At 36.2% G+C, this 27,863-nt stretch overlaps 1 protein-coding gene across 1 annotated transcript; it reads left to right on the top strand.

Moving 5' to 3' along the window:
- LOC140159595 (uncharacterized) lies at positions 1-26,748 on the top strand. The gene is made up of 14 exons (XM_072183088.1): positions 1-40; positions 1,854-3,143; positions 5,462-5,516; positions 6,052-6,194; positions 8,850-8,908; positions 12,969-13,045; positions 16,341-16,401; positions 16,732-16,816; positions 17,358-17,399; positions 17,888-18,134; positions 19,236-19,302; positions 19,742-19,873; positions 20,581-20,694; positions 25,059-26,748. Exons 1-14 carry the CDS (start codon positions 1-3, stop codon positions 25,278-25,280), a joined length of 2,634 nt encoding a protein of 877 aa, XP_072039189.1. The 3' UTR covers positions 25,281-26,748.
- The last annotated feature ends 1,115 nt before the right edge of the window (positions 26,749-27,863 follow it).

Here is a 27,863-nt window from a genome sequence, read left to right as displayed (position 1 = left end):
ATGAGTTTGAATGTGCTCTCTCTAACCTACACAGATGTGGGTAAAAGAGATCGTTACTTGCAAGCTTGAATATCAAGAAAAAAATTAAACCATCATGTGTGATGCTTGTGAATGGAAATTCCCTATGATCTCTTCCCAGCAAAAACATTTTATTCTTTTCAATGTTAGTTTTTCAATAAGGGTGATTGTTGTGCTTTTGGGTGTTTTTTTTTTTCACCCTGGTTCACCTTTGTTTTGGGGCTATTTTGAAAAAAAAATTCTATATTTTATATTCTCTTCATTGTGTTATTTTGCCAATAAATTAGTAAAGAGATAATCAATCATTTGCCACACACCCCGATATTGATTGAAATTCAGATATTTGCATTTTTGAAACAAGCATCCTCTCTAACCATAGACCTATTTTGTGAGTCAAACAACAGCATTTTTTATGCAAAGCAGTGCTGGGGATTTCCCCTGGTAATTTCTAAAGTCCATGATACACTATAGACCGCAACGGCCTCATCCCAATGGTATAGTTCAATAACCTCAATTAAACAACCATAGTGCAAAATTTTACCTCAAGTTACAGAGTATGAGTTTTTGTCCCCAAATTTTCAAAGGTCAGTTAATGAATGTACAAATGTATTGGGGTTAAAGAACTGTGCCCTGGTAGGTGAGCATGTTGTGGATCCTAGTGATAATAGGTACTCATTATATACATGGACATGTGCATGTATCACAGCTGTTGCAAACCTGTGATACTGTAAATGTAGACATTTTTGCGCTATATTTTATTTTTGTGCTTTTTGATTCCAAAGCAACTACCACGAAAATAATATCAAGTGAATATATTCCTTATGTATAATTATCATATAGGTTAGTGTATGGAAGCTTATAAACACAAATTTAAAAACAAGGGAAACAGTTCAAAATTGGCCAACCGCAAAAAATTACACATATGTGAAATATTCATTTTTACAAAAATCAGCATTTTTACCTCATTGTACTGAAACCCAATTGAAAGTGCTTAAAAACAGATTTAAGTTCTAAAGGAAGCTGCATAAATTTGTATTATTTATAGACAGGGCACTGTACTTATATGTGGAATACAATATAGGGTAAAAAAAAAGGTTTATCTCAAAGCTTGTGTGCACATTTGTAAAATTGTGCGATAATGCCAGATGAAATATGGCTTTTGAAATCCCAATTGCTTTTAGGTTGGCTAGCTGGGAATTAAATGAAATTCCTTGTTGTTCAGTCAAGTTTTGGATCTAGATTTTCTGACGATAATTGTCACAGAAGTCACAGACTTGGCACAGGTCTGTGTATTCAAAATCATGTGTACATATATGCATACTATAGGATGATCCTCAGTGCTTCTTCCTCTCTTAATTTGAGTCTTTATAGCAAAAAAATCAGAATGCATAATATAGACTGACATTAGCCTTTTATTCAAGTCTTTATAGCATGCAATTTACACCTAAAAAAGCATGTTTTGGGCCAATATTTTAAAAAATGTATTAAAAAAATTGACCAAATATAAAAATAAATTGTTTTGGAGGGTCGGTAGGTCAATCCTTTCTTCTTCTTTTTTTCATGGGCTCTTCCTCCATTTTCCCTATGTAGGTGTGTTTCTTTTTTGCTTGTTTGGCCCTTGCACCCCATTATGGATCCCTCCCAGCTAAAATCACACATATGCCACTGGAGTGTGTAAATGTATAGTGTGTGTGTGCAGACACATGGTCCTCCAATTAGGTCCTCCTAACTGTACCCTTACAATGTACATTAAGAATATTGGTCAGTGTAATCTGTTCCATTCAAGAAATACCTTTGCTACCATCCTTTTCATTGAATATCTGGTTTCTCAACAGACTCCAACCAAGGTCAGGACACAACAGCAGTTCAGCTTAGTCCCCGTAGGAGCAGCAGGAAGCGAAAGCCTTCCATCAGGATCAGGGCAACTTCTGCACCTCCAACAACCAAAAGGTTAAAGGCTAGGTCAAACAAAAAGATCCCTGAAGCACCAGCAGATGTCAAGGTCCCTGAAAAGAACAAGTCAGGAGTTGAAGTTCCTGAAGCTGAGATGGATATTTGTGCACCTCCTTCAAGCAAGAAGCCAAAGGCTAGGTCAAGCAAAAAGATCGCTGGAGCACCAGCAGATGCCAAGGTCCCAGAAGATTGCAAGTCAGGAACTGAAGTTCCTAAAGCTGAGTCTGATACTTCCGCACCTCCAACAAGCAAGAGGCCAAAGGCTAGCACAAATGTAAAGATCCCTGATGCACCAGCAGATGTTAAGATCCCAGAAGATTGTAAGAGAGGGACTGAGGTTCCTGAAGGTGAAGCAGATACTTTTGCTCCTCCAGCAAGCAAGAGGCCAAAGGCTAGCTCAAAAATCCCTGAAGCACCAGCAGATGTCAAGATCCCTGAAGATTGCAAGACAGGAGTTGAGGTTCCTGAATTGGATTATGATACTTCTGCACCTCCAGCAAGCAAGAGGCTATGCTCAATGATCCCTAAATCACCAGCAGATGTCAAAGTCCTTGAAGATTGCAAGTCAGGAGTTGAGGATCCAGAAGCTGAGTCAGGTACTTCTGCACCTCCTGCAAGCAATAGAACTAAGGCTAGCTCAAACACAAACATCCCTGGAGCACCAGTAGATGTCAAGATCCCAGAGAATTGCAAGACAGGAGCTGGGGTTCCTGAAGCTGAAGCTGATATATCTGCACCTCCAAAAAGCAAGAAGCCAAAGGCTAGGTCAAACATAAAGATCCCTGACCCACCAGTAGATGGCAAGATCCCAGAAGATTGCAAGTCAGGAGCTGATGTTCCTGAAGCTGAGGCAGATGTTTCTGTACCTCTAACAAGCAAGAGGCCCAGGGCTAGGTCAAACAAAAAGATCCCTGATGCACAAGTAGATGTCAAGCTCGCAGAAGATCATAAGTCAAGAGCTGAGGTTCCTGAAGCTGAAAATTCTGCACCTCCAGCAACCAAGAAGCCAAGGGTTAGGCCAAACACAGCAAAGAACAAACAAAGAAAAACAGGACAACAGAGAAGAAAGAAACAGACGGGGAAGAAAACAGGAAGAGTGGGTAGAAGTCCCCTGCCATCTTTTGATGATGATGATGACGATGTGTTTGCACCAATGGATCATTTGGCAACAGGTAAGTTTCAGTGATAACCGTCACAATACTGTAAAAGCATACATTTTCGCAGTACATTCATTTTGCGCTTTTCATGCCCGACAAAGCTACCGCAAAAATAAAACATGCAAATATGTTCTTTTATGCCAGGGTCTATGTAAGAAAACCCAAAATCGTGAAATTAAAACCAAGCAATGTGGTTCAAAATCGGCAAAGCGCAAAAAATTACACCCACAAAAATTACCACTTTACTGTATACATTGCTATTTTCACTACATTTTTATTTTTGTGAATGGACAGGAAGTATGAAGATAACAACACACAAAAATGTATTTTATATAATATTTTTTAGAGTTGCATTAAAGGAGTGTTTCGTGATCCTAGCAATCTCTTTTTATGACATTTTTCAGTAGATATCCACGAAAAAAGCCTATTCCCAAAATTTCAGTTGAATCCGATTTTGCGTTTGCGAGTTATGCATGTTTAAGTGTATTATACTGCTCCATAGACAATGCGTTGTAATTTCGTTCTGGTGCACCAGAACGAAATTCAAATTTCACGATATCTTTGCAAAATGAATTAATCTGCAAGAAATATTTTGTACATAAACATTATGTAGCCAGAGGTTTCCAGTGATATAAAAATCTCAACTTTTTTGAGAAAAGTGGGGGATGAGGCTGTGGATCACGAAATGCCCTTTAAACTTTCATTTTAATTCTGCAAAGTAAGCTTGTGAGAATATTCCACAAAACAGGAAAATCACAAAAACTGATGTGCTCTAAAAATAGCAGCATGCATTGTACAATGCATATACAGTGGGTGTTTGTTTTCTGTGACAAATGTAGAGACATCTATGACATTCCACTCATAAAGTGCCAACCCACAGATAGCTAGAAGAGTGTTGTGTGTGTGTGTTTGTAATTACATGCAAGCGAGGACCTACGTATACATGGATACACACATCATAAATGAGGACACCTCCAACTGTGGACATCCTCAGTTGCATGGATATAACCAGGAGATCACAAATAACGTAAAAATGCATTTAAAATGGGTCCATGTTTAGGGGGTACAGGACGGGCCTTGGTTGGATAGTAAGTGGTCTGGTGTGTTGGGTAGGTCCATGTGAGTCGATTAAAAATGAGAGTGTGCATCCTTGGTTAGATAGGATTAAATCATATACAGAATGAGGTCCTCGGTTGCAGGTAATTACAAGTAGGGGGTGTGTGTATGATTGTTCATCTCTATGTTGTAGTATGTTCACTCAGGGTTCACAATTATCATACTTTTAACTAAAGATCAATATATGCAATATGCATATTTTTGATTAAATCCAGACTTAAAAAGTAAAAATCAAAAATGAGAAAAAAAAGGAAATTGTTCTATACACCTATTGAAATCAATAAATAAGGCAACTAAATATTGTATTATTTTATTTCCTATTTTTGTTTGACAAACCCAAAAATTTTACTCACAACTTGAGCTTTTTATTTATTATTAAATTTCTCCAATTTGAAAGGTAGAATAAATCAGTGGAAAATTAACAATTGGGTTACAGAATTTCTATAAAGTGCAATTAACTTATGTAATTGTGTTAATATTATGTGTTTTTTTTCCTTTAAGGAAGTTGGTACATATAAAGTAATCAGCAAGTTCCTGTATCACGCCACAATTAAAGCAAACTGTGGCTAACAAAGCATTGAATTTAATGTACTTTGTCAGGAAGAAGCATTTTATTACCAATTGTTTTATAAATTGTCTCAAAATAAATGGGCATTTCATTTCCACTGTATTGATTAATTAAGGAAACAATAATTGAATAACTCAACCGGAACAAAATTCAGATGCTGACATAATTTGGAACATGCACAACTGTGTTATGTCAATAAGTTAAACTGTACATGTGTCAAATGTAAAAACGATCTGATAAAGACAACATCTGATATTGAAGTACGGATAAAAGCATATATACTCCGGCAAGTAATCATATTCATGAACAAGTGAGACTGCAGAATTCGGAAACCATAGCTAGCTAGCATGCATGCCCAAGCTTCTTGTCAGTGAGGATAGCCATCAACACTTACAGAATAGAAGTACATGCAGTCTTATCATTTTATAAAATGTGCAAAAGCTATTAAATGATCAAATGGATTGTTAAGTGCTTGTTGTTCATTTGGTGAAGCAGTTGTCTCTTGAAGCTCTACTTTGCTCTGAAATTATTTTAAGGATATAGTACAAGGAAGCGCTATCTGCAATAGCTGCCCTGTAAACATTTGACAATTTGTGTATTCTGTGTTGTACGTACATTACATCTAGCAGCTATTTGTTTTGTATTATAGGACAAGACTCTACTGGTGTTCAAGGTGTAATAAGCAACTCTCAATCATCCCATAGGTGAGTAAACAACATTATCATGTGTGTGTGTGTGTTTGTATGTATGTAGGGGTGTATTTGTAAACACCATCAAACGGGGACATAATCAGAGAAAAACAGGAGGCCCAAAAATGCATTAAAAATGAAATGTATTTTGCATAGCCCTAAAAAAATTTTAATCGCCAACCACTTCACTTTTTGTCCATTTGTTCTTGAGACCAAATTTCTTTTTATTTGGCCTTATGGATGTGTCTAAAACTTTTAACTTCCTTACATTCAACTAGCTTCTCAAGTTCTCGGCATTTATTTTACACAAGATTATGTGATGATCCGATAACCTGTCTAAATAACATTATCATATTCATATGATGACGAGATAAGATCACATCAAAGCTTTGACCGTGTGAGAGGTTAGGCACTCTTGTTGCTGAAAACCAGTTTTACATAAGAAAGCAATTGGCAATGTAATACATTTATTAGTATTTGCTGGGGACATGGGAGGGGGTATTTATTAAATTATGTTAATTGCACACAAAATTCTCCTTAATAATTTCAGCAGTTCTGATATATTCAGCCAGAGCATGGCAGATATAGACCTGAATGGTGTGATGGATCATTCATATGATGATGCAGACTTAGAATCCAACCAGAGTTCTGATGACGACTTGCCAGATGTACTCAGTCAAGAGTCAAACAAAAGTAGGTTTAAAGCCATAATGTACAATCTTATAATATGAAATTTGTTAATTTTTTTCAAACCTGATTTTTTTGCATATTTGTAATGTTTACACATGTCCCAACTTGCACCTAAATGGAATCGGCCAAATTTGTTGTCTTTGTAGGTCAACAGAGCAAAGTTCGACATATTATCATAATTTAAAAATTATGATAATATGTCCTCCCATAGAACTGCATGTTAAATGGCCAAAATAACCAGTTGGGTTTTTTTCACTTTACCTTGTTATTTCAGCTTAAAATGGACAGCAACCCTTCCCGGCAGTTATTACTAATATTATTTCAACATTTTGAATAAAGAATAACAAAATTAAAATTTGGACGGAAATCGTACATTAAGGCTTTAATAGAAAGTTATTTTTAAACAAAAGCAAATTTAATGTTGCGTGTACCTTTTCAAATCAACATCGGAAATGTTCAGAAAACCAGGTATACATGCACCAGGCATGAGCAGGTTGTAATGTGTAAATTCACATTAGTGCTCACCAATGACACTCATTATGCAAAGTGCAACCATGGCAACAGCGTAAGTGCTGCGCCCAACAGTTGTGTGATGACCCAGAATTATTGGTCATCATAAATACACAGATTTTGATATAAAATTGGATTGATTGAGCCCATATTTATTGGTCGAGATATAGTCGAGTCCAATATTTTAAAACTCATAGTGAGACCAATAAATATTGGGCGTAAAGCATCCAATTTGATCATTATTATGTTTTGGATCCAATATTTTCACACACTTGGATTCATCAAAACATAATAATATGAAATATAGAATAGTTGGCAGACATAATTGTGGGATAAAGTCGTTGTGAGATAAAAGATGCATATGAAGTGTGGTCACATTTCTGTATTCAGTTATGGTGATGGTATAAATGGTATATTATTTATCAAAGCACAACAGAATTTATGAAACGAATTGTGTACTTATGCTAGCCTGATGGTTCGGGTTCAGTGGCCCTGGCCTACCTTAGGGCTACCAGAAGCCCTTGAAGTTTTAGGTTCAATCAATCACTCACCGACATTTTTTATGTAGATACAGACAAAAATTTGTATTTTGTGACAGGATTTTTTAGGAAGAAATTAGAAATTGGTTTTTGTTTCTGAACTGAACACAAACTGATTCATGTGTTTGTTTCAGCACCCCCTCCAAATACCCTCCCTTACCCCCACCCCTTAGTGACACCACTGAAAATAATGTGCAGTGGTGAGGTTTTTGTGGTTTGACCACAGTATATGATGTCCAACTGTTCACACATACCATGTTCATGTATGAAAACCAATTCTGTCTGCAATGTTCAACATTTACGTACGCATGACTGACTGTACTGTACTAAAAATACATTGATTGTGTACACAAGCTGTATATCTCAAATTGACAGTTCTGTGAAGTTCACAGCATGCGATCTTGAATTGGCAGTTCTGTGAAATTCACAGCGGGCGATCTTGTCAGTTTTAGCAAGCTTACACAAAATCAAGTTGGGAAGCTATGGTGAGTGGCAGTGGTCATAAATTGTAAAGGTCTGTTCATACATACTCACGATATAACAACGTTTCTGATTGGATTTGGGCCTTTTTTTTTGCTGGTCATAAATTCCGTTTATGACCAGTACACAGGGTATAAACAAGCTGCGTCACGCAGCGTTGGAACCCAATTAACACGATCCATGATTTGCTAGTGTTATGCGTACATCGCAGATGTCACCGCGCCCATCTCACGCTGGAGCGCAAAAAGATGACGCGTATCACACATTGACTCCCGGCCGTTGACCTGATTTTTTTCACAATTTGGGTTTGTTGCGAATTTTTGATGTTATTAACGTTAAAAATATTGTCTGATACTTTCAGACCGTAATATAACTGGCATGTTGTATTTTTTGAGACATTTGTCAAGGTAATTCCTAATTATCAATAATATTTTTAAAGCCCGATATCTCAATTTCCAATTTTATAATACCATAACTTACTAACTCAACATCTTTGCTTAGGAATGTCCAATTTCATTGGGGAAAACGGCGTTGTGGAGCAAAATATCTCAAAAACCTCAAAATTGATAACCTGTCCAAAAGTGTCTCCTTTTGACATGACACGTTACGTATATGTGACCATCCTCCACAACTGAGCCCGGATGTCGCCAGTGCCACTATTGAGATATGCTCCATCGAACTTAACAATAAACAATAGGAAACAAAGGATTTATTGACTGTTTTATTGATTTTTCACTACTTAAATGTCAAGTACTATAGACATACATCATTTTAAAGCTACTTTCAAGCAGAATATTTTGGTTGAATATCTCAAAAATGATGATTGGCGACTTCAGGGCTCAGTTGTGCTGAGGGGTCACATATGTAAATGTAAAATGAGAAGTGTTGTCTGATCTACAGTACTGTCAAAGTGGTAATTTTCGCGCTTCATTTATTTTCATGCTCCAAGCCGCTACCAAAAAAATAACATCTTCTGTGTAAAGTTCAATGTATGAAAGCTTAGAATCACAAATTTAAAAACAAATGAAAATTGCAACGCGTGAAAAATTACACACTTGAAAATTTCCATTATAACAGTATATTTTGTGGGAATCATATTTAATAGTGCATTACTTTCTATTATTTACAGTCAATGAAGGTGATATCGTGTGGGCGAAGATCCGCAATTACCCCTTTTGGCCAGCTGTGGTAAGTGTGTTTGTGTAATGATGTGTACAGTTTCCCATCTCCATATGCTGCTGTTTGGCCAAGGTCAAAGGTTGTACTTTCCATATTTGGCATTGATCTGGGACTGCCTTTGGACAGGTGTTATTAATTCCATGCAAGGCTGCATATCTATACAAAGTCTAGACCATGACATGGTCGATTTTTAAGCAATAAAAAATAATGTTGAAAATTATTATATTTAGTTCTCTGGGTTAAGGGCTGGGGTATGAACGTTTGGACAGTATTTATTTTGGGACATTAGAGCACATCAGACATATCGAATTGCATTCTGAATACAAAGAATGTCATTCTGATATCAAATAATTTTGAATTTTTGAAATTGCAATTTAATACACATTTTATGGCAAATCATTAAAAATTGATATTTTGATATTTAACAGTACTTGAAGTAAACTTTATAAATCTGATGATTTATACTTAAAGTGCATGTAGGTGGGTTGAAAGTCGAAGATCAATTGAAAATTTTGACCTTTTCAGATTGAAGATATGGATTTTTTTCCCAAAACACCCAAAAAAATTAGGTCTTTTTGGAACAAAAATCCATATCTTTAATATGAAAGGTCCAAATTTTCAATTGACCGTCGGCTTTTCCTCCCTGCTACATACACTTTAAGAATATATCATTAGATTTATATAATTTACTTCGAGGACTGTTATATCAAAAATTCAAAAATATCAATTTTTATAATTTGTCATAAAATTTGTATTATATTGTGATTTTCAAAAATGAAAATTATTTGATATCAGAAAGACATGCTTCAGTATTCAGAATACAATTCGATAGGTCTGAGGTGCTCTCATGTGCCACAAAAAATACTGTCGAAACGCAATAAACGCTCATTTTAGATCCCTTAATAGGATGAACAAATTTTAATCTTTCCCCAGAGTAGGCCTGTGCACATAAACGTTGAAAAAAAACCACAGTGCATCCGGCCGGATTCGAACCGGTGACCTTCGTATTACTAGAAAGACGCTCTAACCAACTGAGCTAAAGAGGCATGTTGGAGAAGAGCGGAAGATATAAATCTATAGGTATTAAGTTCGAATGGTGTTCGTCACATTCCTAGCAGAAGGCATCAGAACTGCATATTTATAACAAATACACAAAGTCACATAAGTATGAAAATTATTATACTTAGTTCTCTGGGTTAATAGGATGAACAAATTTTAATCTTTCACCAGAGTAGGCCAGTGCACATAATAATGTTATTATGATGATAAATGCATTCCCTTATCAATAAGCAATCAAATGTGATGAGAAATAAGAATCGTAAAAATAAATATGTTTTAATCACTAGTCCCCATTCCAGAAAACTACAGCACTAATTTTTTGGGATTTTAAAAAAATATTAGCAACTTCTGCAAAGTGGAATGATATAGCTCACTCCTAATCATTCATTTATTACTAACTACATGTAGAGATAGTAGAGATAAAAGAAAAAGGTCACTATTTTACTAATTTCTTGAAAAAAGAGCCAAAAACATGTATTTCAGCATGTTTTCTGACAATCGAGTCACTACTCAAAGACTGAAACAAGATTATATTATATGTCGAAATTTTGCTCTAATTTTCACTTTTTTGTGTTACTTTAATTAAATGATTGATTATAAGAATGAAACGTGTCTTTTCCAAAAATTAAAATGCACAAATTGAAATTAGACTTCGTACAAGTCTTTAAACTTGATTGTCACAACATGTGAAAAACACCCTAAAAATGCATGTTTTTGGCCCTTAATTCATAAATTTTATAGTGAAATTTAACATTTGTTGCCAGTTAGAACTAAATGAATGATTAGGATTGATCAATGTTTCATTTGGCAGAAGTTGATAATATTTTTTAATCCCAAATTAGTGCTGTATTTTTCTGGAATGGGAGTACAGTAGTAACATATTCAATAAATGGACATGAAAAGGTTTTTATTACTCTCAATTAAAATGTAGTTACGTTAATGCAACATATGTCTGCATAATTATAATGAGGGATCACTTATTGCACAATTCTGATTTTCAGATCTACATGTGTAGTGACCGCAAAATTACAAGAAAAAAATCAAATATGTGCATTCAAATTTTTAGCCAAAAATTAGGATCATTGGGTGGTATTTTAAATTTTATTCTGTAATTTACTGGGCCCTTGTATGCAAAGCACACAAAAGTTTGCAATTTTACCCTGTGTTGGCCTCAACTATGGTGTTTTTTTAGCTAAAAATGAAGATAGAGGGTCATTGGCTGTAGCTTCCATGCCTGGCATTGGGTGTTAGCATAATGAAAAAAGTGGGTCATTGGGTGGCAGATTTGCAGGAAGAAAGGGTGTGTATTGACAGGCACATACCGTAAACGTTCGCCTAATGGCGCTATGGGCTCCCTTGACATAACTGGAATTTTTCGGCACAAACTAAAAGTGCCCTCCCATAAAAATCTCACCAGCAAATAAAGGACACATACCCTTAATTCTTATTGGGATTTTCAGAGGAGGGAGCTCTCTATTTGTACATGAAATTTACCCCAAGGCAAAGGAGCCCAGGTGCGCCATTAGGCGAACGTTTACGGTATGTCACATGCCAATATATGCAAGTTTATGGAAAAAAGAGGAATAGAGGTTAATTTTTCAGGTAAATGCCACAAATTGGTCCTATAAGATACACAAAATATCACTCTCTCAGTTGGGCTCTGAGTCTGATCATTGTGTCACAATTTTATTGATTGTTCATTAAACAATTACTGGAATTGTGAAACGGACCAGCTTCAAAAAGGAGGTTAATAGCTATCTAGGCGCCAACCCATCAGCTTTATCATAATGATAACAGCTGTTAATGCCTTGATGTCTAAGTTTTTTGGAAAAAAAAGAGGAAGTAGAAGTTAATTTTTCAGGTAATAGGTGCAAATATCGTGCTCTCAATCGGAATCTCAGTGTCATCATTCCATAATTTTCTTGTTTGTTCCACAGATGATTGAACTTCATTCATAACTTGATTTTTTAACACATTCTGAAGCCACAATGTTGGGCTGGGCCGACTGGCTAGTGGTTAATATTACAGGTCCTGTAAAAAGATCAACAAAATAAACTTGATATCGCTCTCTCATGACCTCTCAGTCTCTTCATTCATTGTGGAATGATTTTATTGTTTGTTTATTGAACCATAGATGATTAAACTTCAATCATATCTTGATTTTTTTAAACATATTCTGAAGCCACAATTTTATGCGGCTGTCATTTTCTTCTGAAGGGGGTCCCAAATTTACAAAAAGTTGGCATCAATAAAATTGGGACCCCCCTATTTCGGCAACAGAAATTTTATGACCCCCACCACCGATACACCTTACCCCCTAATCAGGCTAAAATTGTATTGAAATCAGTCTTCTTGAATATGATAAACACACTATCTGTGGCCATCTTGTGACTCCTACATTTTGGTCATCAAAATTTTATGACCCCCCCATTTTTCTTATCAAAATTTTATGACCTCCCCAGTATTTTTGGGACCCCCCTTTTCGAAGAAAATGATATCCCCCTTAGAGAATATAATCTTGTTATTGTCTGAAAAGTGTGTTCAAAATGATGGTTATGGATTTGGCTAATAACTTAGCATCAGTTATATGTCGGGCTTTGTGGTAAACCAAAACATTTGCTTTGGACCTCGGAATCTCCTTCACAGATATGCCCCTCATGATTTAAATCAAAATAAATTGTACATTTTACAAGGAATTACCTAGGGTTTAGAATCGATCAGTTCCGTTGCTGCTATGCACCTCTGTTTGGTTCAAATAATGCATATCGGGTTGACGCGCATGTGCTGATCCATGTTATATTGTGACATATAACATGGCTAAGAACCAATGAAATTTCAGGATCTTCCTCAAGTGATTTTAATTAATTGTGTTAGTTGCATTTTGAGTGAAAAGCAAAGTTCCAGTTAGTAAGTAAATTAATTTTAGAATTTTTAAAATGGCAATTTAAATGCACATTGTAAACTCTAAAGTGTAGATTAAAAAAATCAATATTTGTATGATTTTTTGCAGGTCAAGAAGTTGTATAAAGCTCATGGAAAGGCATCTGTATTCTTTGCTGGGGAGCTGAATAAAAGTACTCAAAAAGGGTGAGTGTGATGGTTTCCTTATCAATCAGGGATCACTTGCAGACTTGCCAACTGTCCCTCATTTTGAGGGACTGTCCCTCATTTGAGGACCAAAGTGAAAATGAGGGACAGTCCTGCTTTCTGAAAATTTCAGTGATAGCAAATTTAAATGTAAGAACAGCAGAAAATGATACAAATTTCACTTTCTATTGTGATAAATTCAGACCTGCAAAACCTTCTTTGAATTCTGAAAGTATTGGACACCTCAAGTCTTGGAATTTGTCTGTACCTGGTTTGTGTACATGTAAAAGGTTTTGGTCTCAATGTCCCTCATTCTGACTTCCGTATCATTGATCAGTAATCTACAGCCTTGCTTTCAAAATGTATGGTGATTTCACAGTGTCATGCCGCTGAGCAGCATGCCGCTTGGTGAACGCCACCAGCAGTTCTAAGCCATCACTGCAAGTAGCATCCACCAGGCAGTATGACACTCTGTTGTTGCCCTCTGTTCATTGCTCAAAGATTGTGACCCTTGCTATCATATATCATGGGACAATGCTCAAAGATAGTGACCCTTGCTATCATATATCATGGGACAATGCTCAAAGATAGTGACCCTTGCTATCATATATCATGGGACAATGCTCAAAGATTGTAACCCTTGCTATCATATATCATGGGACAATGCTCAAAGATAGTGACCCTTGCTATCATATATCATGGGACAATGCTCAAAGATTGTGACCCTTGCTATCATATATCATGGTACAATGCTCAAAGATTGTGACCCTTGCTATCATATATCATGGGACAATGCTCAAAGATAGTGACCCTTGCTATCATATATCATGGGACAATGCTCAAAGATAGTGACACTTGCTATCATATATCATGGGACAATGCTCAAAGATTGTAACCCTTGCTATCATATATCATGGGACAATGCTCAAAGATAGTGACCCTTGCTATCATATATCATGGGACAATGCTCAAAGATTGTGACCCTTGCTATCATATATCATGGGACAATGCTCAAAGATAGTGACCCTTGCTATCATATATCATGGGACAATGCTCAAAGATTGTAACCCTTGCTATCATATATCATGGGACAATGCTCAAAGATTGTAACCCTTGCTATCATATATCATGGAACAATGCTCAAAGATTGTGACCCCTGTCATATATCATGGGACAATGCTCAAAGATTGTGACCCCTGCTATCATATATCATGGGACAATGCTCAAAGATTGTGACCCCTGTATATATATCATGGGACAATGCTCAAAGATTGTAACCCTTGCTATCATATATCATGGAACAATGCTCAAAGATTGTGACCCCTGTCATATATAATGGGACAATGCTCAAAGATTGTGACCCCTGCTATCATATATCATGGGACAATGCTCAAAGATTGTGACCCCTGTCATATATCATGGGACAATGCTCAAAGATTGTGACCCCTGCTATCATATATCATGGGACAATGCTCAAAGATTGTAACCCTTGCTATCATATATCATGGGACAATACTCAAAGATAGTGACCCTTGCTATCATATATCATGGGACAATGCTCAAAGATTGTAACCCTTGCTATCATATATCATGGGACAATGCTCAAAGATTGTAACCCTTGCTATCATATATCATGGAACAATGCTCAAAGATTGTGACCCCTGTCATATATCATGGGACAATGCTCAAAGATTGTGACCCCTGCTATCATATATCATGGGACAATGCTCAAAGATTGTGACCCTGTATATATATCATGGGACAATGCTCAAAGATTGTAACCCTTGCTATCATATATCATGGAACAATGCTCAAAGATTGTGACCCCTGTCATATATAATGGGACAATGCTCAAAGATTGTGACCCCTGCTATCATATATCATGGGACAATGCTCAAAGATTGTGACCCCTGTCATATATCATGGGACAATGCTCAAAGAATGTGACCCTTGCTATCATATATCATGGGACAATGCTCAAAGATTGTGACCCCTGTCATATATCATGGGACAATGCTCAAAGATTGTGACCCTTGCTATCATACATCATGGGACAGTGCTCAAAGATTGTGACCCCTGCTATCATATATCATGGGACAATGCTCAAAGATTGTGACCCTTGCTATCATATATCATGGAACAATGCTCAAAGATTGTGACCCTTGCTATCATATATCATGGGCCAATGCTCAAAGATTGTGACCCTTGCTATCATATATCATGGGACAATGCTCAAAGATTGTGACCCTTGCTATCATATATCATGGGACAATGCTCAAAGATTGTGACCCCTGTCATATATCATGGGACAATGCTCAAAGATTGTGACCCTTGCTATCATATATCATGGGACAATGCTCAAAGATTGTGACCCCTGCTATCATATATCATGGGACAATGCTCAAAGATTGTGACCCCTGTCATATATCATGGGACAATGCTCAAAGATTGTGACCCCTGCTATCATATATCATGGGACAATGCTCAAAGATTGTGACCCCTGTCATATATCATGGGACAATGCTCAAAGATTGTGACCCCTGCTATCATATATCATGGGACAATGCTCAAAGATTGTGACCCCTGTCATATATCATGGTACAATGCTCAAAGATTGTGACCCTGCTATCATATATCATGGGACAATGCTCAAAGATTGTGACCCCTGTCATATATCATGGGACAATGCTCAAAGATTGTGACCCCTGTCATATATCATGGTACAATGCTCAAAGATTGTGACCCCTGCTATCATATATCATGGGACAATGCTCAAAGATTGTGACCCCTGTCATATATCATGGGACAATGCTCAAAGATTGTAACCCCTGTCATATATCATGGGACAATGCTCAAAGATTGTGACCCCTGTCATATATCATGGGACAATGCTCAAAGATTGTGACCCCTGCTATCATATATCATGGGACAATGCTCAACTTGTTTTATTTTACTTGTGCAACACAAAATAAATTGAAAGATACAATATATATGATTTGAGTCCTGTATTCTTTATTTTTAGGTTGTAATGTTGTCAGGACATATTGTTACTGGGTGGGAAAAACCTCATATGTACATTTGGCCCTTGAATATGGATGAAGCAAACCGTTCAATATAAAGTCTACACCTACAAGGCTTTATTCATGTTCAAGGGCCAAAAGTACATATGAGGGTTTTCCCACCCAGTGACGTCAGCTTAACCATGGCCTTCTTTCATGTTTTCAATGGGGAATAGGTTTTTTTTTAATTTCAAGTACTCCCAAATTATAGTGTTTTGTTTTTGTTTTCATTACAGCAAAGGTGTATCAATGAAGGGAATGAAGCCTTATTCGTGCTCAGAAAAGGACAAATACATCGTAAGTAGACAATATTTTCAATTTATTCATTCATTCATTCATTCATTTATTCATTCATTCAATTGTGCAGTTGATCCCTATCACTAGCCCAGGGCTCTTGATTTTAAATTAGGCTCGGATGTGCGACTGTGACTCGGAAAACTTAACCTGAAAATATCAAGTTATCAAAGTTTTCTGGACTTTCTGGACAAAATTAAGGTAAATGTGCCAAATTCAGAAAAAAAACATTGTGAATTAGTTGTTTTTTAATTATTGGGTTTCTTTTAACAGAAAGAACAGTTTTGGTCCATCGACGAATGTAAAATAAAGTTTTGTCGTTTTATTTCTTAGGATACTGGGTTAAAACATCCTAAAGTACCCAAGGAAGAATTTCAAGAAGCAGTCGACTTGGCTGAGAATTACATCACCAAGAGAGGTAAGTAGAGAAGATGACTGAGATGTGGGCAGACCCGTACGCGAGGGGGGGGTGCAGAGGGTGCAAATTGGAAAAGTATACAAAAAGTCCCCAAAAAAAATTTCAGGTTTTTTACGCTTTTTTGAACCAAAAAGGTACAAATTTTGTCAACTTTTCACAAAATCACCCCCCCCCTTGGAAAAAAGTCCACTTTTTCAAAATCAGCACCCCCCCAAATGAAATCCTGCGTACGGGCCTGGATGTGGGTATAAACCTGGGATCAATTTCGTTAAATATTTTTAACCCTTTGTACATGTGTAATATTTAAGCCATATAATGCCCATTATACTAGGTAATCACTAGGAGCATGACGTAGTTCTGTCGCTTGATCAGAAAAAATAACTGCCGATATATCAGTTAGAAATCACTAGCGTTCCGTAGCTCCAAATCGCAACCTCCAAGGCAACTTTGTAGCATCTTTGGTTGCATTATTGAGTAATTGCTACATAGTGTAAATAGCATAAAATGCATTTCACTTTGTTGTTGTTTATTATATTTACAGGTCTTGGAAAGGCGCAAGGTGCCAGCTTTTTTACCATCAAAGGTGAGAAACATAGAGATATTTTTTATAAATTTGTTGTAAAAATGAAGCCGCTTATTGACATTGATATTTTGAGGTTTTGAAATTGGAGAGAAACCCCCAGCCTTAAGTCATTTAAAGTGAAATTTGTTTGGGCAAAAAATGTCCATTTGTGTCCTTAGTTTGTGGTAGAGTACATGTAATGTGTAGATGAAGAAAATCATAATAGGTTAATAGCTGTCGAAGGTAATTAGCAGGTAGAGAAAAAGAAAGAGAATAATTCTCGGCATTAGGTGATGAAAAAAGAACCTGGATGGACCTGGATGGAAGTAGGGGCAGTTGGCATGGTTGGTCAGTTTGGTGTTTTTTTTGTTGTTGCTTTGTTTTTTGTTTTTTGACAAAAAAATACCAAAATCTGTAACAAGTTTGCAAAATTGCTCTCTTCAATTATTTGTTGACATATTGTAGCGTCTCATGTGCATAAAACCTGTTTTTGTTGATTTTTTTTACAGACTACAGTGATACTACACCAACCAAATCAACTCTATCACTAACCTGTACACCATCAATGAAGGCTGGATTACCTCTTCATGATACCCCATCCTCACCACTCACTCCACCATGTGACACCCCTGATAAGGGCCTAATGGATTCACCCATTTGGAAAACTGGTAGAGCTCTAAGTGAGAATATGGACCAATCTATTGAAGAAGAGGGGGATGATAGCTCCTCAGATGTTGATGAGGAAACAATGGAAAGGTAGGCTTTGCCATTCGTGTTTAATGCTTTGAAATAAAACAAAGTCATAGTTTTTACCAGGCCTATTGACCCATGTCATGGATCTGCCATCTTAGTACAAAAATTGCATGTTCAACTCGTGCATTTTTTATTTCTGGAAGTAATTTTGATTGGGTACAAAGAGGATTATCCAGACGGCTGTATCTGGATTCGGGTTTTGGTAAATTCATGTTACGCATGCATTATTTTTTAATTGGAGAACAAGGGATCAATGCTTTACCTGCAGAGGGCAGCATATCAATATTTTAACTGTTGTGATCGTTGACCGTACTGTGATGCACCACTAGCTAACCCTGTCAGACCTTAAAAGGAGGTCAGGTCTGTAATACAACCTTAACCCTTAACATGAATTTACCAGTCTGAAATTAATTGGCAACTTCTGTAGATTAAATTCAGACTTCCGCTCTCCCCATGGTTCATTTAGAATTGGGTAAACGAATCATGAAAGTACTCCGTCCTTCGAAGGGGACGTTAAGCCGTTGGTCCCGTGTACAGAGAGCCATACCTGTACATGTATCTACGCAGCCAGTTTCAAAAGAGTAGGGTGTTAACCCCTGACTGTTCCCAACCCGTCCCTGTGTTCAAATGGACCCCAATGGAAATAAGCTTCAATAGAGGCTTTCTTGGGTTATCCAGGGTTGTCAAAACCGAACAAATCAAACTTACCCGAACCTGAACCCTAACCCTAACCACCTTCTAAGGTCTGTAATACAGTATTTGCCCCATGCCACCCTCTTTGATTACTTTTTGCGCTGTTATCATCTGATCTCCATTAAAAAATTGATATGTTGCCCTCTATTATGTACAGCATTGATCCCTTGTCCTCTAATTCAAAAATAATGCATGCGTAACATGAATTTACCAAAAGCTGAACGTCTGCCGAATTCATAACGATATCATAAATTTAACCAATCAGAAATGTGGTAAGAATAGCCAGTATAAGCTTAAAATTGCTGAGAGATGTTTAAAGCTCTATTTTGATTGGTTACTCAAATAATTATATCATGCAGTTATCCAATCAGGGCAGTGCATTTAATTAACTGTTTCATTTGATTATTGCAGAAGGAAATCCTTGAACAAATTTCAAGATCGCCTGGTGCGATATATTACCAAAAGACCACAGGCTAAGGTAAGTGAACACTGAATCACAGACACAACACGTTTCACCAAAAAATATTCAAATATCAGGTTATGTAAACATTTTTATAACATTAAAAAATATTTTTTTATTCTAACATAATATTATTTAAGTTCTGACAGATATTTTTGCACAAATGTTTGTTCAAACAATTATAAAATAGCATTAGATTAGAGTAAAGACTCCAATGAGGAATTAAGCAATTTATGGAATAAATCCGTGTAATCCTTCAATATCAGTATTCTGTGCTATGTTAATTCCGTGTTCTTTTACAGGAAAGATAAATCTAATGTACTTCCGGACAGTGATGATATAATGATTCATATATTTGGAATGGATAATACCATGCATAAACAGCCATGTGAGAATACCTTGCAAACATTTGGGGGAAAATAATAAATTATTTGATATTCTTTTTCCTATTTTGTAGGAACATTTGGTGAACATATTCCATAGAAAAGTAAAGTCCTTGAGGCATGAGCTGTATTTCACTGCTGGATCGGAGGCACAAACTAAGTTGAAATACCTGAGAGGATTTGGACCAATCACAGATGATGATAAGGTGGGTTTAGAGCAAAGAGATTAGACCCAGAGAGTACCGACTCTGCCATGTTTGTGTGTTGCTCATGGATGGCAAGATAGTGTACCTCCAGATTAACACTGTGTATACTTTCAGTCATCTGGGATTTGATCAATTAGTAGATAATTAAATCTGGTCAACCAGAAAAACTCACTTTTGGTCAGATGGAATCACCGACGTTTCGGCCAAAACCTTTGGCCTTCAGCTGGGTGGATGATTTAGGGTCATCCGAGGTCAATCGATGAGGAAGTTGCTTGATGACCCAAACAACCGTCACTCAACAGGAGCGGGGGTGTTAGAGTGAATCTGTCACATGGTTGTGTTCAACCTTTGTAACACTTAAGCTTGCAAATTAAGATGCAAATTATTGATATAAAATTTGATCGATTGAGCACATATTTACTGGTTAGCTATGAGTTTTAAAATATTGGATGAGACGTAGTCAATATAACTAGCCAAATAGCCTTGCTATAGCTGTCCAAGTGGTTGGCACCTGAGGGATCGATGGGTTAAATCCGGGCGGAGAAAGCAACTTCTTTCTTCATCTTCATCCTTCCTAATTCCTTCTTTCCTTTCACTTAGGCAAAAAGTGGAAAGGGAGTTGGGGTTAAGCAGTAAAATTAAAATAAGTAAATAAATAAATCTAATCATAATATTCATAATAACTTGATTTTCTTTTATCATTACAGCAAGATGAACTTATCAGGTTTTTACGGAAGGCGTACGAAGAAAACTGTTCTCAAACTGACAAAGATGATTGTGTTGTACTGACAAGTTACTTAATTGATGTATGGTTCCCAGAGGTAGGCAAACATATTTTATCATTGTCAAATATTTTTATTGTTGAAGTTAGACACTTATTATATAAGTCTGTATGCCTTCCTCGAGGCATTAAAGTAAGGCACCAGTATCAGTATGTTGGATCTTTAGATCGACTGTCGATACTGCTTTGATGGTTGTCATTAATGAACTATCAATTATACCATTCAGCAAATTGCTTCAGCAGTGTCCATCTGCCTTGTCTAATTATAGCATGAAAAGAACAAGGTCACACGTTGCTACGCAGTTTGACTAGCGAATGAGGTGCCGATGTGATGATGACATGATTCAATTAGCCAATTAGAATCTCACTTCCGTATACGCCATAAACTGCTCCAAATTTACGTCCGCTGAAGTTCTCTGCTGAAAACTATAATTGATCAGAATTTACTGGTAAATTTGTATTGGTCAATATCATTACATGCACAGATTAATATCATCACAATTGATAAGTGTCAATTAAGGGGGTACTACACCCCTGCCCAATTTTCTGCCTATGTTTGCATTTTTCTCAAAAATATAGCGCATTGGTGACACGTAAGATATGTACATTATAGGGGCAAGGACTACAACTACTGCACTGCAAATTTTATTTCAATACATACAACAGTTGTGGAGTTAAGCGCGCTTCAGACTCCGTATTGTACGTTACAATATTGTATGTACAATACTTTTCGTGACGCCAAAAAGTATTACACGTGCAATAAATAGTATGTACCGGAAAATATATATTTTGCTACAATCATAGGTTGCTTAATTGATACGGAGTTGCCAAATTTCTAAGAGTTCTAAATTTAGTGAGTGCACGAATGATGAACATCTTTTAATGTCTTCTTGTATTCAACCATGGTAGGTATCATAATACCTACCATGATTCAACTATACTTGAATTATTATATAATCAATGGGCACCTTTTTAAAGTTAATAATACGTCAGTATTAATACTAATATTAATAATATTAAAATTGTAATAATAATATAAATGGCACATTCAGATCTTATTTATTTATTTATAGATTTATCTATTTAGGCCTATTTATTTATTTATTTATTTATTTATTTATTTATTTATTGCTTTATTGATTGATTGATTGATTGATTGATTGATTGATAACTGATTGATTAATTGATTTAGAGATTCATTTATACTGATATTTAGTCATATATTGATTTAGAAAGTTTAAAAGTACTATTTGTAGGCCTTTGTATTTATTCTGGTTCTGATTTTATTGATACTGATATTTTTGTTAATTTTTAAAGTTTTGGCATAGCATTCGTTACATTATAACACGCTGTGTTATGAATTTGCAACACCTTGTTATGGTATGGCATGTTATGATAGGCCTACTTATGATCATCACAATACATCCATAAACGTGTCAATGCAGTAACCGTGGCGTTAGGGGCACGGAAGCCCCCCATTGATCTGAAATATTAGAAAATCCCATAGGAAAACTGCCGAAAACGGCTTGTGCCCCTCCCCTTATCAGAACCGGATGCAACGCCTTCTATACTTTTTCATTCATTAATTATAGGCGTATTAATAGTAATGCGTTGAGTTTTTAAAAAGTAATATCCGCCTTTTTTCTTTCTTTTTGAAATGACATACCGTACTTGTTACAAAAACAAATCAGCATGGAAAACATTTTTTTTCGTCAGAGGCAGATATTTGGCCTATTCAGTGTCATAAAGCTACAAAATAGACGATCTTTTAAAATCATTTTTAAATGGCTATTTATTTTTCAACCTTATTGTTTGTATTTGTAATGTTCACACAATCTGAACATGTGCTTGTAGGACAACGATTTTGAATTAAACATGTTAATTGTGATATTTTAATTCCCCTAGAACACCACAGTTAAGCGTCCAAAATTGTAAGTGGGTTTTCTTTTATTTAACCTCATTATTTCGCTAAAATTACTCGAAACCCCTCCTAAGAGTTGTTGTTACTAATAAACACCGAAATCGTATATTTGCACCAATATTTGACTGAAATCGTATATTAACATTACCGCCCCTTCGTGGCTTTATTGCAAGCCAAAGTGTGAAACGAGATTACTTGAAATATATATTTCAGAGTTGAAAGAGTTTCAATCCAACGAATATATTTCTGAAATATGTCTCTCTGATTGGTTGATGGTCAAGAGGATTACGGCATCCTCAAAGCCTCTTGCTGTAATTCTCTAATCGATATCTATTATAGGACCGATCTTCTGAAATCCATACAACCGTGTCAAATGAAATAGTCTCGAATCATAATTTGTCGCGATACAACGTTGATACGTCAGATTTCGAATTTTATTAAAATAGGCATAAATCACATTGAACAGGTTGAATGCTGGCAAAAGTAGATAAAATAACTATGGGTCGAATTTACATTAATCAGTGTCCTGGGGCCAGGATAACATTTAGGACTCCTTCGAATGTCAGGGTCGGATCCAGGAATTTTTGATAGAGGAGGCGCCTTTTGGTCGACGACGAAAAAATTGTGTTAAGGGGGGTTACCCCCTCGAAAACTCAACGGGTTTGGCCCATTGTTTGCTGTTCATGGCCGAATTTGTTCATTTCTTTCATTTTTTGTATTTTTAAGTTAGACCGGCGCCCTTGCTAGAAAAAAATAGAGGGGGCGCGCGCCGGCTGCGCCCCCCCCCCTAAATCCGCCCCTGAATGTGCTTGCTTTCATTTTCTCATTTAATTTGTTTTAATTTTAATTAATTTCTTTATCCACTGGCTCTCTGGTAAATCCGGTATTGCCAAATATTTCTTGTCCATTACCCGTGTTAATCTATTTATTTATTAAAATGAACCATCTATTAAATTCCTATAATACAATGTATAGGCCTAGTGTATTTGATAACAAATTTGTTTTTATTTTTGATTGGAATTTGGGCACGATTTCATAATAAGATATGTTTGGGCATGGCGGAATTAGTATATGATTAAAAATAGACATACTCTTAGGCCCCCTTTTTTAATGTTTGTAGGCCTACATTATTGATATCAATATTTATGTACAAAATGCAAAAGAATGTATATATATTTGATTGTTTTGTAAACATTAAATTTGATGTTTACTCATAATTATGTCTGGAAAGTCAGGGAAAAACTAAGGAGTATCGATATTTAGTTTCCTGGGAAAGTGGATCAGATGAGCAGTGAGTAAAACATTTGCCCTAAATCTTTATTTGATTTTTATTGTTTTATGAATTTATTAGGGCTACTGGTAAAGTGCAGAAAAAACCTCCAAACGCACTCTAGGATTTTTCATCAGCAGCAGTAGAAATTTCTCGCATAGATTTTCTGGTGACCTCGCTTGGATTTAGCAAACAATGAACCGTCAGGGTTATAGCGCGTTATTTAATCTGATTCAACTCGTCGTGGCACGTATATTTATTGCACGTGTAATACTTTTTGACGTCACGAAAAGTATTGTACATACAATATTGTACGCATAATGTCGGAGTCTGAAGCTAGCCTTACAGTCAAAAATGAGGGAAAACCAATATTTGATCAATAAATCAATAACTACTTGCCTTGAGTTGCTAAATTTTTAGTGCAGTAGTTGTAGTCCTTGCCCCTATAATATACACACCTTACTTGTCACCCATGCTCTATAATTTTTGAGAAAAATGCAAAAATAAGCACAAAATTGGCCAGGGGTGTAGTACCCCCTTGATGGATTTTATAATTAATATGGATTTTATTAATAATAAGGATTGACCAAGCATGGATGGTCAATAGAAAGATCAAACTATCAAATCTATTGCCAATCTAATTTTTGCAGGAATTTGTTTTGCGAGTTGGATTCCTTGCATTATTTCCTTTCTGAAAAATATGTACTTTTATATACCGTACTTCATTATGTTTAGAGATACAATAAAAAGCAATATCTAAATTATGGCCTAGAGGAAACTCCCCACAACCCTTGATTGGTTAGTAGCGCTTAAAAGAAAGGTTGCTTCATCGGATGCCATCATCATAGAAATGGAATTGCAGAAATATACCATACAAATATACTACTTTTCTAGGCAAAAAGCTACTTTTCTGGATATTGTTAATATGGTGTCTTCAGAAACAAAATTTTCCTATTAATAAGACCTAACTTTTGAGATGGTTTGCATGTTTGAATGTGGGAAAATAACCATTCAGCACGCTGTGATTTTCTATGCTCAGATATTTCAATCATCACAACAAATCATAAACAAACCGTTTCTGAGATTGTTTGACAGATGACGTCAGACGCAAACTAGTCTGTTTAATTCAGTGTCGGATTATAATTTGTATTTGCTCAAAATACAGGCGTGTATCTAATTTTTAAATTTGTTTTTGTTCTTTACCTTTCTACAGGTCATAATTTTTGCCTTGCAGAAGACCCAGCGTGTGGGGCACAAAAGAGCCGAACAACTCTTTATTACAGAAGCCAAGAATGCCATGGAAATAACGGGTGGACTAGATATTCATATGCCATCTTACCTTACGGAAGAAGAGAAGAGAGAGATGCTGGATAACGTCCCTAAGAGAGCTGCACGCCAGCTGGGATTTGATCCGGAGCAGCTTGGCCTCTCGTGATATGGGGGCTCAATTAATTACGTACCCTATTGTCCGTAATAAATGCCCGGGGATGTGCAATTTTTCGATAGGGGTGTTTAATATTATTAAAGGTTAATTTTGAAAATCGCTATGTAAGCTTAACCACCTTGGTTTTAAATTCAAAATGGCAGCCGATATATATAGTGTTGGCTACGAATATCGGTAGTAATACGGAATGTTATCACTACCAAATTGCATTTCATCACTGGGCGGGAAAAACCTCTTATGTACTTTTGGCCCTTGAACTTGGATAAAGCCTTGTAGGTGTAGACTTTATATTGAAGAGGTTGCTTCATCCATGTTCAAGGGCCAAAAGAACATGCAGAAAACACCTCATATTTACTTTTGGCCCTTGAAAATGGATAAAGTCTTGTAGGTGTAGACTTTATATTGAATAGCTTGCTTCATCCATGTTCAAAAGCAAAAAGTACATACAAGGTTTTTCCCGGCCAGTGACGATTTGGAAGTGCATTTTCATGAAAAATGCAATTTACTTAGTTATACTATAATTTGGCCATGAACTGAATGCAAGTTTACAATAGGTTTTGTGCATGCAATTTGGCTATTGTGATGTCCAACAAATGCCAGTTTTAAGCTTACTCCCATGATGTGGCATACAAATTGCTGCATGTCAGTCACTTTGTCATGGGAAAAATATAAGAGGATGTTTATTGGAGTGGACATTTATTACAGACAATATGGTAAGATGTTTAATTCAAATCACCAAAGTTACAATATATTATATACTTGAAATTTCATTCCATGTTTATGCCAGTTTAATCAATTCAAACTCGCACCTGTGTGACTTGTTTTCAATTGATTTAGGCATCAGAGCCAAATATGTTTGATCTTGGGATGGACCATCGATGCTGCTTTTACTAGTTATTAATGACCTTTGACTACTTGACCTTTTCGGTAAATCCCATAAGCCTTTCCGAGTACACCTGATATGTCGTCATTTGACGTCACGCCGACTTGCAATGCGCAGTATTGATGTTCGATAAACGATACATGCATCGGCACAGATCAGCGTGACGTCAAATGACGACATCTCAGGGCTTTTGGGATTTACCGAAAAGGTCAATTAGTCATAATTAATGGTAAGATTAAATTGGTTAATATATTACATGCAAAGATTAAATGTAATATCACAATTAATGACAGTTAATTACTTTATATACCCATAAGTAATAAGGCTCAACCAAGCAACGATGGTCAATCGAAAGATGAACAAATTTGGCTCCCATTGCCTTAGATGGGCGTATGGCTAGCACTCATTAGCGTAAGAAATCATGATATATTTATGTTATACACAGCCTTATATGTCACTTTAAAAGGTATATACAATGTATTGTAAGGGGGACTCATCACATGCTGTCTGCTTGATATATCAAGGCTATGTTGAAGCCCCATTTTAGAAGAACCTGTTACATGTATGTGATTGAAGAAAAACCAGATTGTCCATTTACACTGGGTTTTTGTAAAGAATTTGGCAGCACTATACTCTGATCAGCTCGTAATTGGTAGATTGATATACCGTAAAGATTTGCCTAATGGTGCTATTGGCTTCCTTGACTTAACTAGAATTTTAGGCACAAACCAAAAGTGCCATGCTGTAAAATCTCACCTGCAAATAAGGGCACCGACGCTTAATTCTTGTTGGGATTTTTAGAGGAGGAAACTCTCTATTTGTACTTGAAATTTACCCTAAGGCAAAGGAGCCTACGCGAGCATATTGTGTGACTGATGTACGCTTTTGTGAATTTACACGGGCGTAAGTTGGGAATTTATTGACTCGCACAAGAACAAAAATTGAATAACTCTTGCCTATAACAAGCTGATTATAGTATGTGTGGATGCTATAGTTGTATTATATGCATTGTTTCTGTGGTCTTAAGCCATGTCTGCCTTTAGATATACATATGCAGAGATTATAAAGGAAATGGATCCTTCACCAATGGACAAAGTCCCTGTGCTTTGTATGCAATGAGAATTCTTGCATATTCATGAGGGCCAATTGTTGTATCATCTGTGTCTAATAAATCCCACAGGGCAATGTGTGCCTTTAATGTGTTTATGTGAAAGATATCTAGGTTGAGGTGAGCAACTTTATATGTGTTGTGAACAAAAGTTCAATTCTTCATTTAATTTATATCTAGGTTGAGCTTTTACAAAAAAGACACTGTAATGGTGCCATGCAGATGTTGTAATTTTATCTTTTGTTCTTCATGGAACAATTGGCGCTCATGAACAGTCTTCAATGTCTTCAAAATTTGGTTGCCTTCAATATTTCACGCACAAACAAAAATCTGTTATTTTGATGTACATGTATTTAAGTTGTATTGCTATTGCAAGCACTGAACAATTTTAGTTTTGTGAAATGAGACCTATTCCAACAAAACATGAGGAAAGTTACAAATTTTATTCTTGAGTGACAGACCAGATTCATAATATCTTGATCACAAGCTTTTTATATATATATAACGTCTCAGGGTTCCTCCCTCATTTGGTGTTTAAAAGTCATTCTTAAACACTTGAGAATGTTCTTGCAATCTTACTGGT

Source organism: Amphiura filiformis, chromosome 8 (assembly GCF_039555335.1).
Source record: "Amphiura filiformis chromosome 8, Afil_fr2py, whole genome shotgun sequence".
Classification (NCBI taxonomy): Eukaryota; Metazoa; Echinodermata; class Ophiuroidea; order Amphilepidida; family Amphiuridae; genus Amphiura; species Amphiura filiformis.
The sequence above is the reverse complement of the archived record's forward strand: the minus strand, read 5'-3'. Positions and strand labels throughout refer to the sequence as shown.

Bases quoted from the DNA above. Each gene is read 5' to 3' on its own strand.
- LOC140159595 (XM_072183088.1), top strand. From the start codon at position 1: ATGAGTTTGAATGTGCTCTCTCTAACCTACACAGATGTGG. The intron at 5,517-6,051 runs GTGAGTAAACAA...TAATAATTTCAG, and splicing joins AACTCTCAATCATCCCATAG to CAGTTCTGATATATTCAGCC. The intron at 13,046-16,340 runs GTGAGTGTGATG...TTTTCATTACAG, and splicing joins AATAAAAGTACTCAAAAAGG to CAAAGGTGTATCAATGAAGG.